This window comes from Stylophora pistillata, chromosome 7 (genome assembly GCF_964205215.1).
Source record: "Stylophora pistillata chromosome 7, jaStyPist1.2, whole genome shotgun sequence".
NCBI lineage: Eukaryota > Metazoa > Cnidaria > Anthozoa > Scleractinia > Pocilloporidae > Stylophora > Stylophora pistillata.
This window is the reverse complement of record NC_142525.1, coordinates 2,262,240-2,275,129: the sequence shown is the minus strand read 5'-3', so window position 1 is coordinate 2,275,129 and position 12,890 is coordinate 2,262,240. Positions and strand designations below refer to the sequence as shown.

General features: G+C 38.1%; 1 protein-coding gene across 1 annotated transcript in view; it reads right to left on the bottom strand.

Moving 5' to 3' along the window:
• Positions 1-12,890, bottom strand: part of LOC111329783 (uncharacterized) — an 18,947-nt gene extending 6,057 nt beyond the window's left edge. The window contains exons 1-6 of the mRNA XM_088726593.1: positions 12,323-12,890; positions 10,225-10,281; positions 8,483-8,969; positions 7,707-7,807; positions 2,039-2,214; positions 1,306-1,387 (exon numbers count right to left, since the gene is read on the bottom strand). Of these exons, the coding sequence (XP_088582719.1) occupies positions 1,306-1,387; positions 2,039-2,214; positions 7,707-7,807; positions 8,483-8,969; positions 10,225-10,281; positions 12,323-12,848 (1,429 nt within the window). The 5' untranslated portion in view covers positions 12,849-12,890. The remainder of the gene's footprint in view (positions 1-1,305; positions 1,388-2,038; positions 2,215-7,706; positions 7,808-8,482; positions 8,970-10,224; positions 10,282-12,322) is intronic.

Here is a 12,890-nt window from a genome sequence, read left to right as displayed (position 1 = left end):
GGGACAAATTCATTTTTAAATTTTGAAATGAAGAGTTAAATGTTTTAGTTTCATCTTTGTGTGAGCTGTAGGTATCTTCTTTATTTGGAACAGTTTCACAAAACCTTAAACCCACAGTTTAAAGGCAGGAAAGTATCAAATATATTGCTATTCATAGGATAAGGATTGACAGAAAGTTACAAATTAAAATAGCAATTGGATACACATCAATAGTGTGGGAAGAGTTATCACTCATTATTATATGGCTGTGTCTCACAAGGACTGGGAACTACCAAATTCATGAATTTGATTGGCTGAAATCAATATTGAAAGCGGTCTAGATTTTCCCATCTAGACTGGCATCTAGACTGGTCTAGAAAAAAGTAGGTACAAGGAATATAAAAATTGGCATATAAGACAGCCATACTTGTAATAAACATCTTATTAACCAAGCTAGGTCAGTCTGTATGGGAGAATCTTGACCTCAGTCGCTGGTACAGACCTCACTGCGTTCGGTCTGTATTGGTGACCTTGGTCAAGATTCTCCCATACAGACCTCCTGCTCTGTTAATAAGAACTAATTAAAGACTATCATAAGGACCAAGTGGTCACTCTATAGGAATTGCGGGGTGACTGCTTTATACAGCTTGACCACTTGATTAATACAGGTTCCACAGAAAAGGGGTAAAACTAAAAACAATGATGAAAAACCCCATTTCATCCCAAATATGGTCACTTAAAATACAAAAACTTGCTAAAAATTACTACTTGTCTAACATTTACTTTGGGAGAGAAACATGCCATTGGATTAAATTTTACTTGAGATACAGTAACTTAATTCTTAGCTTTATTTGAGTAGTTCTACTTTAAGTGATCATTTAATACTGGTGGAAGACAATAGAAACCGGCCTTCGGAACTCACTCAAAGGTTACCTTGACTGCTTAAAATAGGTGACCACTTAATAGACGAGAAAATTACAGTGACTAAGGGAAACAAATTCCGAACTTTGACAACTGATCTTTCAATATAGGGCGACCGCTTACTACAGTGCTGCTTAAATATACCGGTTCTACTGTATTCAACAAATTACACAATAGCACACAATCTAGAGCTTTCACCCCCTTCTTTAAGTGTATCTTTACTTATCTTAAATAGTTCATGCATCTATATATAGTATCCAATGAAAATAACTTTTGATAATTCCAAAGAGGTTTGATATCAGTAAACAAATTACACAGGAGATTTTTGATGACAAAGAATTCAACATACTACATACTCCCTAAGGCAGAAACGGAATGTAGAGAGATTGCCATTTTCCAACATACCATGGGGAATTTCTTTGATAGGATTGTTCCTGAGTTTTAGTGAAACCAAGTTCACCAGCTGCAGAATCTCTGGAGGGAAAACCTTAAAAGAATTTTCAGGATAAAAAATTATGACTAATAGCATTAGGTCTGTGTGCAAGTCTGGTTCACCTGCCAACGTTTATTCCATTAAAAGATTAAGAGATGCAGATGTAAGATCATTTTAAAAAAACTTCCCTTATCTTGAATAGGTTCAAGTTCATCCTACCGGGCCCGGTTGTTCAAAGCCCCATTAGCACTAACCTAGGGTTAATGATTTTAATCCAGGCTTATTTATTTTGCGATTCGGGAGCCTTTTTTGGGATAATTTTTCCTATCCATTTTAGAGAATCCAATCATTCAAATTGTGGACAAACATAATTAAACTGAATTTTATTTTAAAGCTTTCAGATCTAAAAACAGATTTCACACCAATGCTGTGTTTGAAAAACCCTGTAGTTTATGTAAACTTGGCATTCAAGGCTGTCACAACACAAGACTTTTTGTTGGGCAAGAGAACCTATTTTTTCGGTAGAAGGCATAAACCGGTATGGGATCAATCTTTCTGATCTATTGGGTTACTAGAAGATATGCTTCTGATGGGGTTATTGATTTGTGTTTGAAGGCCCCTGTACAGTTCTTCTAATGCAAAAAAAAACAAAACAAAACAAAACCAAAAAAAAACAATAGACAGCTTATTAGGATCAATGCTCACCCAAAGATCATTAAAAGACAGATTCAAATGTGTCAGCATCCCTGCAAGTGGGCTCATATCAGGAAGTTGGTTCAAGAAATGAGCCCTGAGATTAAGAATCGATGAACCAGTCATCATTGCATTTAACACCACAGCTTCCATTGGGGACATTTGTGCATCATAAACATCACCACTCACTAAGTAGAAAAAAGAATAGGAACAAATTTAGGATTTGTAGTGTATATTCAAAAACTATGTGTCCCAAATGGTAGCTTTCACCCGGACTGAATGCATGCACCTAAATCCCGGTGTGACAATGTTTTGTAAAACACTATAATGTTTCATGTGAGGGGCCTTTAATGAAGAAAATACTGCCTGTGGAAAAGAGCCTAAAACCACCTAAAAGGATCCTATTAGCAGCTGAGTGGTGAGTGAAGGGAAGATGAAGGAATCCTGGCTCAGAAGGAGAGGCATGTTGTGGTAAATGCGTATATAGTTACTAAAACAAGGAATGACCTACAGTGATCTACAATGACCTACAATGAGCTACTGTAAGATCACTGTAATGAAGGAAATGGAGATTTTAGAAAAAAGGCAAAGAAAAAAAAACCAGGAGACATGTGTGCATGTCTTTTGAAGGCCACTAGTTACTCAGTTGAAACACTGTCCCGTGTTACCCTCATTAAATAAAGTTGATTGATTGATTGATTAATGTAGCGTGTTTGCTTTTTGTCTACTCAATAACAGGCCAAATGATAAAAGAATTTCTAGCTTGGAGATAAATTTACGGTGTATTATAATGAGACATGTCTAATGACAATAATGATAAAAAAAAATGCAATAAAAACCTTTGGCTTAAGATGTCTTTGAGGGTCTTATATAATTAGCCTCCCATAATTCCACTATCATGAGGCTGTGAGTCATATTTGGCCTGTCAACACCTTTTACTCATTGATATTTTTAGATCAAAACCATTAATAAGGTCACTACCACAGCGCCGCGAGACTATGAGATGTATTTGGCCTATCAACACCTTTAACTCATTGATATTTTTAGACAGCAAGACAAAAAGGTCATCACACCATCATGAGGCTGTGTCAGTCTTCTTTGGCACCATTCACTCTTTTTACTTATTCTGTGTCATCCGAAGTTGCTGTCATCTTGCGTAAATATCTTGTGTGGAACAGATCATAAGTTTGATTCATGGAATAATCGTGGTAAGTTTATTCATTAGGTATCTTTATTTAAACTTTTTCGCCTAATGACGAACCCATGCGCAAAGTCACGCAGGTCAGGCCACAATTTTTTGTAACACTCATAACTAGCTCATTGTAGCTCATTGTAGCTCATTGTAGTTCATTGTAGGTCAATCATTGTAAATCATTGTAGGTCATTGTGGATCATTTTAGGTCATTCCTTGTTCCCACGGTAACTCATTGTAGCTCATTGTAGATCATTCCTTGTTTTAGCAACTACGGTGGTAAATGCCCTGTGCACAACACCAACCAATGCAACATGCCCCTAGTACTGGGAGCTGTGTACACTAAAATCAGCTTAAGTGTGTGACAGGTTTTTTCTATGTCCCCTGATAGTGATGAAGATGTTGGAGAGAGGACGTACCCTAACCCTACAGTTACCAGTAATAAGTCCATTTGCAGATTAAAACAATGAGTTCCCTCTAGGGCTTGAAGTGTACACCTCCTTTGTGGCAGTCTAAACATCTAAGGTTGGTTAGTTCAATTAACATGGCTGATACCATGGCTGATGTAGAATCCCTTTTGAAGAAAATCCTGGTCAAGCCCTTCTTATAATAGCCCTTTTTACAGTTACCGGCGCCATATTGGATGTGTAACCGCGCAAACATGATAGCGAGGTTAGTGTTGAGTCGCGTTGCGAGTTCTAGTGAGGGTTTAGTGAAATGTGGTGGTGCTGTCCTTTTCATCGAGATATTTTGACAATGAACGATACTTTCCCTACGCAGGATATTCCTCCTTCTTCTTCGAAAAGAAGAGGAAGACACTGTGCCGCTTTTTGGTTGTGCTAATAGCTATTATGACACAACAGGCAATCCAACAGGTCTGCATTTCTTCTCGTTTCCGAATGACTTCCAGCAGCGAATCACATGGTGCAATCTCCTGAATCGCCAGCATGCAAAGGACGGATTCTTCATCACAAAATCAACTTCTTTGTGCTCAGAACATTTCAGAACAGAAGACATGCGAAAAAACGTGGGCAGGTCGCTGGAAATTGGTGAAAGGTTTATAATGTTTGTACAGTTGTTTTGTTGCTTGGATACCAAAAGAAAATGGAGCTTTGATTTTCGGTATTGTAGTGTTTATGCTGGGATTTTTTTCTCGTTATTAAAAAGGTGACATTTATATTTCTTTGTGCACTGTGGTCTTATACGATATCTGTGAACTGAATGTAAAATTATAAAATTATAATGTAAAATTAAAATGTAAAATTAAAAATTTAATAAAATCATGAGTTTATTATTATATATATGGGCAGAACCATCTCGATTAAACTAGTCAGTACCGAAAAAAACACGGAAAATGCCTGCTTAAAGGGTCCCAGTAGCAACTGTGACAACTCAAGAAGAGTCATTTGAAGTTGAACAGGAATTATTTCACCAAGAAGTTGAAGCAGCTGTGTCAACTGTCAATGCTGCTTCATCTTCACCAGCCCTGCAACAATCAGATGTTCTTAAGCTGCAACAGGAAATAGAGCTACTGCTAGTACAATTAGCTGACTTGAAAGAAAAACTAAGTGAAGTTGAAAATGAGGGGGATATTTATTGGCGTGCCAATTTTCAATTGACAAAATTAAAGATGATGAGTCTGCGGTTCTATTTTATACTGGATTCCCAAACTATGGAGCACTCATAAGCTTCTATAATTTTATTGACCCAGTGCTGGCAAAGATGCAGTACCGGAAAGGAGAGAAATTGTCGAAAGAGAGTCAGCCACACCAAACAGATGATAACAGAAGTAAGCCGGGGCCTTCAAGAAACTGTCATTCTTGGATGAATTTTTGCTCATACTTATGAGACTAAAGGCTGGGTTATTTGTACAAGATCTTGCTGATAGATTTGGGATCAGCAAGAGCCTGGTGTCCAGAATCTGCATTACCGTATTTACCCGTGTATAATGCGGGCCCGTGTATAATACGAATCCCAATTTCAGACCAAATTTTGAGAAAAAAGAAAAATAAACTACTCAACAAGAAGGTAAAATTGTATAACATTATTTATTTCAATTAACTTGGCAAACTAACGAAATGATGGTTACAACATCTTTCACATATCAAATCCTTCAAACTCGGACTCGGAGTCTGACTGGAACAGTTCTCTTGCAAACGAGTCATCGAGCTCGTTGTTGCAGTCATCGTTGGCCTCGTAAACTAGGTCGTCCTCGGATCCATCAAGGCTGTTGGTGATCCCGCATTTTAGAAATGAGGATTCAATCATTTCTTCGGAAATGTCCTGCCATGCTCCTGCGATCCACGAAAGGATCAGTTCCTCGGATGGTTTCTTTTGGCGGCCACTCGCTGTAAATTCATGGATTCCCTCCGCCATCCACTCCATCCACCTCTTTCTAACACCATCTTTAAACGGCTTGTTTAAAGAGACATCCAGCGGCTGCAAGATCGAGGTTAATCCGCCAGGAATTACTGCTAAGTTCGTGTTTTCTCGTGTCAGTGCTGTTTTCACTCTTTCGGTCACGTGGGCTTCAAACGCGTCACAAACAAGCAGGCTTCTTCTTCTCCCCAGGCCACCTCTCCTCGAACACCAAACTTTGTCGATCCATGTTTTCATTCCTTCACCGTCCATCCAACCTTTCTCTTGAGCGGCGATTACAATTCCGTGCTTGTTGGCAACCTTTGGGAGAGTTTTTCTTTTGAAGATTACCATCGCACGCTTATGTGTCTTTGTTATTCTAATGTCGCGTCAGCCTAAACAAAGGATTCCGTGTATAATACGCATCTCGAATTTAGGTGTTCATTTCGGGAAAAATAAGTTCGCATTATACACGGGTAAATACGGTACATGGATTAATCTTAACTATGTGGAACTGAAAGAACCTTTCCCATTTCCAGCACAAGAACTTTTTCACAAAAATATGCTGCAAGAGTTTGCTCAATATGCAACAACTAGGATTATTTTAGACTGTACAGAACTGTTTATTTTTTCTCCTGTGAATAATAATGTTAATTATTGTCAATAGGCTCTTCGAAATGTTATGTTTGAAGAATAGAATTTTGAAGCTCCTTCCCATAAAGACATAGTTTAACTCGCGTTTTATTGTCATGCCAATTACTTCCCTTATTTACACAATGTACAATGGTACCTTATCTTGATTTTACAAGCCCAACATCATCTTTTTTTCCCTGAGTACTAACAACATTAATATTAATATTTCTTAATGTAAGGAAAGATTACACCTAAATCAATTTGAGCATTAAATTTGAGCTGGTGAAGGTGAAGTAGCATTGACAGTTGACACAGGTGCTTTAACTTCTTGGTGAAATAATTCCTGTTCAACTTCAAATGACTCTCCTTCAGTTGTCACAGTTGCTACCGGAACCCTTTTAGCAGGCATTTTCCATAGTTTTTTCGGTACTGACCAGTTAAATCGAGATGGTTCTGCCCATATATATAATAATTAAACTCATCATTTTATAAATTTATAATTTTACATTTTAATTGTACATTACAATTTTATAATTTTACATTCAGTTCACAGATATCGTATAAGACCACAGTACACAAAGAAATATAAATATCACCTTTTTAATAAGGAGAAAAAAATCCCCCCCCCCCAAAAAAACAAAAATCCCAACATAAACACTTCAATACCGAAAATCAAAGCAGGCATTTTCTTTCGGTGTCCAAGCAACAAAACAACCGTACAAACATTATAAACCTTTCACCAATTTCCAGCGACCTGCCCACGTTTTTTCGCATGTCTTCTTTTTTGAAATGTTCTGAGCACAAAAAAATTGATTTTGTGATGAAGAATCCGTCCTTTCCATGCTGGCGATTCAGGAGATTGCACCATCTGATTCACTGCTGGAAGTCATTCGGAAACTAGAAGAAATGCAGACCTGTTGGATTGCCTGCTGTGTCATAATAGCTATTAGCACAACCAAAAAGCGGCACAGTGTCTTCCTCTTCCTTTCAAGGAAGAAGGAGGAATATCCTGCGTAGGGAAAGTATCGTTCATTGTCGAAATATCTCGATGAAAAGGACAGAGCACCACCACATTTCACTAAACTCTCACTAGAACTCGCAACGCGACTCAACACTAACCTCGCTATTATGTTTGCGCGGTTACACATTCAATATGGCGCCGGGAACTGTAAAAAGGACTATTATAGTTGACAAAGGCTACATTTGGAGATCAAAGTAATGTGAATTTCCAATTCTTAGCTGGGGGGAGGGGGATGGGATGTATTGATACATGGGGTAATTAACCCTTTCAATTAATATTTAACCCTCAAATCACCCAAAATTTGGTGACTTTGCTCAACAAGAACATCATTTCTCAGCCACTTAATAAAATATTACAGTAGCTTAAGCCTAAATTCAGTTTGGTCTTAACAAGACGGTTGTTAGACTTGTCACTTGCCTAGCAGAGAGTGAATACATCTTTCTACTGGTTTTCATTCAAAGCATAATTATACAAACCAAATGGAGATGCTGCTCTTGGAAGCTCCTCTCCTTGAAAATATGCTGGCTGTGAACTTGGAAGTATTACCTCCACACTCTGATATGCTGGTGCTGGTTCACTATAGGCAAAAATAACTCAAAATTAAATACTAAAAAATGCTATAAGTTCAACCAGTTTCACCAGTTGAACAATAGTCCATTTTACAGTTGTGTGCTTGGTTGCCAAGCCTTTGAACGAGAGTGAGGCTTGAGATGACCTTGTTATGATACAAACCTTGCTGCCTTTCAAATGTAAATCACTTTGTTATCATGCTAACTAGATAGAGGTCTCTATCACAACAAGGTCATCTTTAGCCTCACCCTGAATCAAAGGCTTGGCAACTAAGTACACAACTGTAAAATGGCCTATTACCACTTGCTTTCACCATTTAATCCACTTGAAAAATAATCACAAACCCAACAGGGGAACAGCTTAAAAGAATCCTGTGAACATTAATATACATTTCTTGGATTGAAAACCAATAATTGAAATTATAGAAACTGAGGTAAGCTTTCAGTGGCATGCATAGTTTGTGCTGCAGTACATGATCTTGGCCAAACAAATAATGGTAAAACTTTGGTCTGTCTTGGAGCTATGGATCAAAGGTGCAAAGGTGGGGTTAATTAGAAACTTAAGGTTCCAAGCAGGGGCTTTACATTAGAAGCGGGAGGTTGTAAAAGCAATCGTTATAGAAAAGGAATCAATCTTTGAATTTGACTGTAGCTCAAACACACAACGTGATCGAGTTACTTACATTTCTAGCATTAATGTTCTTTCTTTTACAGCTCTTTTCTGTTTGTCTGACTCATGATCAACTTTTTCATCTCCTCCAATTCCATCGCGACCTTCATCATGTCTTAAATTAGAATCTTGACTCAAAGCAAATCGAGTTTTGAGTTCTTTGGTTCCATATCCCTCTTCAGTTTGTATCACCACTTTCTTTTCATCTTTTTCTCGAGGAGATGACACCATTTCTGCCATTGTCACCTCACCAATAGTTTGAACTGGAATGCCCTGTAAGTTCTTCTGATGATCATCTCTTCTAGAAGACACCACAGCATCCCTGTTACTATCAGTAACATGTTCTGTTTCTATTGGTGGTAGTGGTACACATCTAGAAGCTGGTATAGTCAGTTTAGAAGCGGCTGGAGAGACAGGAAATACAGTGGATGCTCTTTCTTGAATTAAACCCAATTCTTGATCTGATGTGTGGAAAATTTCCATTCCTTGGAATTGCATCTCTATGGGAAAAAATAAGAAAACATTACTGTAACAGCCTTAAACAAGAAGACCTCCACTGTTCAGTGGCTGTAACTGTGCTTTTAACAGGTTCTTTAAACTCTTACATGATCATGGTATTTATTTAAGATTAACAGAATCATAAAGACTGTTGACCCTTTCATTTCCAAGATCTCTTTGGTAATTCTCCTAACTATCTACCACACAATTCTTATAGTCACTGTGTTAGTTTGAAGTGAGCTAAGGGATAAACTAGTGATCCTCTAATTGATATTGTAAGGAGAAATTTTATCTTGGTTACTCATGTGGGAAGGGGGTCCTAAGATCCCCATGGAGCCCTCTTTGTTTACAAAAAGTGATAATAATGGGGAGCACAGATGGCACAGTGGTGAGAGCACTCGCCTCCCGTGGCTGTGGCCCAGGTTCAATTTCCAGACCTGGCGTCACATGTGGGTTGAGTTTGTTGTTGGGTCTTGTTCATGCTCTGAGGGTTTTTCTCCAGGTCCACCAGTTTTCCTCCCCCCACGAAAACCAACATTCCAAATTCCAATTCGACCTGGAAACAGTGGACAACAAGAGCCACCCAGTGGAATGTCCACTACTAAATTATTTATTATTATTTATCTATTTATAAAGCTTAAGTGTAGACCCATCCTCCTGAAAAATTCATGCTTTCTACTTTTAGTTTGAGTTTGCAGAGACAAATTTCTCATTGAATCATTTTTTTTATTAATTGTTTATTTTACCAACCAATTAGCATGTGCACAGTGGTCCTTCCTCTTTCGAGGGGAAAGGTGGCTCTTTACAGGCTACCAGCCAATCAGATGCCAGAAAAAAAACTTGTATTCAACCAAAGGCAGTCTAACATCTCTTCCTCTACAAAAAGGGAACAAAGGCTCCCTAGAACAAGATGAACACTACCCTGTTACTTTTCCTATGGTTGAATCTTTGCTTTTTTAAGCTTTTAAGTCAGACTGTGATTTCTCCAAGAGCATTTGGCCAACTTTTCCAAACAGAGTCCAAAAACTAACTCACTATAACTTCCACTACTGATTAATATGTAACTTCTCCAAATAACAACCATGCATTATCCTGTAAACAGGTAATGAGAATACTCAAACTTATCAGGTAGAAGTTGAAGTCTTGATCTTACTTCAAATTCTCATAAATCATTTACAAGGAAATATTTGGAAGGCAGAAGGGAGAATTAACAATCAGAACTTAGAACTACAGTTAGTAATTGTCATATTTTCTCACCTATGAACAACTGTCTCGCTGGAACTCTTGGAGTAACATCTGGTACATCGATAACACCTGCATTGAGAATATTTGATCAATCTCTTTGTTTTTCAATGTAAAAGTACGAGTATTGCCCCGTCCATTGCAAAGTTAATCAACTATTCCTTCAGCGAATCGGTTTTTCCTCAACGCTGTAAGACTGTGAAAGTCTTTCCATTATTTAAAGGTGGAGATTCGGAAAACATGAACAACTATAATCATCCGATATCTGTGTTGCCAGTACTTTCAAAAGTCGTTGAGAAGCATGTACACGACACGCTTTACAGCTATCTGTGTGATAATAACTTGATTTATCCTAAACAGTCCGGTTTCTGGAAGCGTCATAGCACAGCAACTGCTTTAATTGGAATTATTGATGAGTTGCTGTTTAATCTTGATAAAGAATGCGTAAATGGCATGATTTTAATTGATTACTGTAAGGCTTTCGACATGGTTGACCATTTCATTCTACAACAAAAGCTTCAAGTATATGGGCTCCACAGCAATTCTTTAGCTTGGTTTGGATCATATCTCGACGGAAGGCGACAGCTGGTATCCACGGATGACAAAGAATCCCCTACTGCTTGGGTCCGTCATGGTGTACCCCAAGGCTCAATTCTCGGCCCCTTGCTTTTTATTGCCTACATCAACGACCTTCCACTACATGTGAGTTCTGCTGAAATTGATCTATATGCCGATGACACGAGATTGATTTCTGCTGCTCATTATGAAAATATTGATAACTTACAAAGTTCACTGACCACAGCAATCTCCGAGGTCAACCAATGGGCAACAGCCAATAAACTTCCTCAATGAGAACAAGACAAAAGTGCTTACCATCACTGGTATTAAGCGACTCTCAACCAGAATTGAACATGATCTCGAGGTTCTTATTAATGGAAAGCAACTTGAAAATGTGCAATTTGCAAAACTTTTGGGACTGGAGATAGATCAAGAATTAACATTTATTCTTCATATTGATAAATTATGCAAGAAATTATCGCAGAGAATAGGCATTTTGAAGAAGATCAAATACTGCTTACCACTAAAACATCGCCTTATATTTTATAATGCTATGATAAGACCAGTAATGGATTACGTAAATGTTGTTTGGTCCAGCTGTGACAAACATTGCCTCAACCGTGTCTTAAAGCTGCAGAAAAGGGCTGCTATAGGATTATTTTAGATGCTGATTCTCGAGCCTCCTCTGTAAAGTTATTTAACAAACTTAAATGGTTACCTTTTTATGAACAGGCCAAGATAGCAAAATGCTCCATTGTATATTTAACAATTATTCCACTCACATTTGTATATGATATGAGATGATAGATAGCCAACGAGGCACGTAGCGCCAAGTTAGCTATAATCATCTCATGTCCAACAAGCGCGAGTGGAATAATTGTTTTATTAAAAACGCCCCCAAGATATAAGACAAATCTTACCAAATCTTAAATTTTTTAGCTTCCTTTTAATTTTAAGTTGACGCTTACGCCTACCATATTTGTAGATTATGGTTTATTGGCCAATATACCATAATGGCTAAGCCAATAAAAAGTCTTGAATTGCATTATCCAATGATCCAGTTTTTAATAAAAACGGTTACAAGGAAATGTACCTGCTTACTTAAAAATTTTGCTGAAACTTTCTAGATTTAGCTTGTCCGATCGTCAAACGTCAAAAGGAAGGAGGAAGAATGTAAAACGTGGAACACCCTGCCACTATCAACTCGAAAAATGGCCCCCTTAAGTAGTTTTAAAACTTCACTCTGGAAGAGCATTTTCAATGACCAACAGGTTTTAAATCATTTTACTCTGTAATTTTCATAGCTCACTTTTATGTAGTTAAGCCATAGTTTTTAATATCTCTAAAATTTTTATTGTATTTTAGTGCTGGGAGGGCCACTGGTTTATTAGTATTCTTTACTATTTAGTGCTACCTTCATTAAATAAAGCCTTTACTTACTTACTTACTTACTTACTTACTTACTTACTTACTTACTTACTTACTAGTAAACCGCTGTTGCCTCATTAACGCGCGACGAACCGATACACTAAAAATTTGAATTATTAACACTTACTGTCTATTTCGAGATTATGAATGGAAGACTGGTGAGGTCTGTTAGCAGCAAACCAGCTCGTTAATTTCTCGTAGTTTTGATCAGAAATCATTGGTTCTCCATCTTCATTGGCTCCAGCGCGGGATGGTAACCTTTTCATGAAGTCCGTCAGAGTGAATTCAGGAGGCGGTCTCGAGTACGAGTCTTTCAAAAAAGCTTCCAAAGGCAGCTCTCTTAGTTTTCTAGGAGGTCGAAGAGGTAGAGAATCGGGTCCTTTTGTCTTGAAAGGCTTCACAACAGACGCAATCGGCAAAGGCACATCGCCATGAAACCTCACTTCTCTACGTGCTGGATCTGCGACTTTTGACTTAACAGGTCGCTTTATGCTTGACACCTCGGGTGATTTTGGCAACACTTTGTGATTTCTCTCCTCCGTTGGGGATTGATCTTCTGATCGTGAGCGGAGAGAAGGCGGTGGTAGCGATGTTTTAGGTGGCAAAGGCCTTCGTAAGAGAGGTATCGGTCTTTGGGAGCTAGCAGCCGCCATATTTTGCTCTTTTACTTTTCCCCGCTTCGCTCATTTCCATGA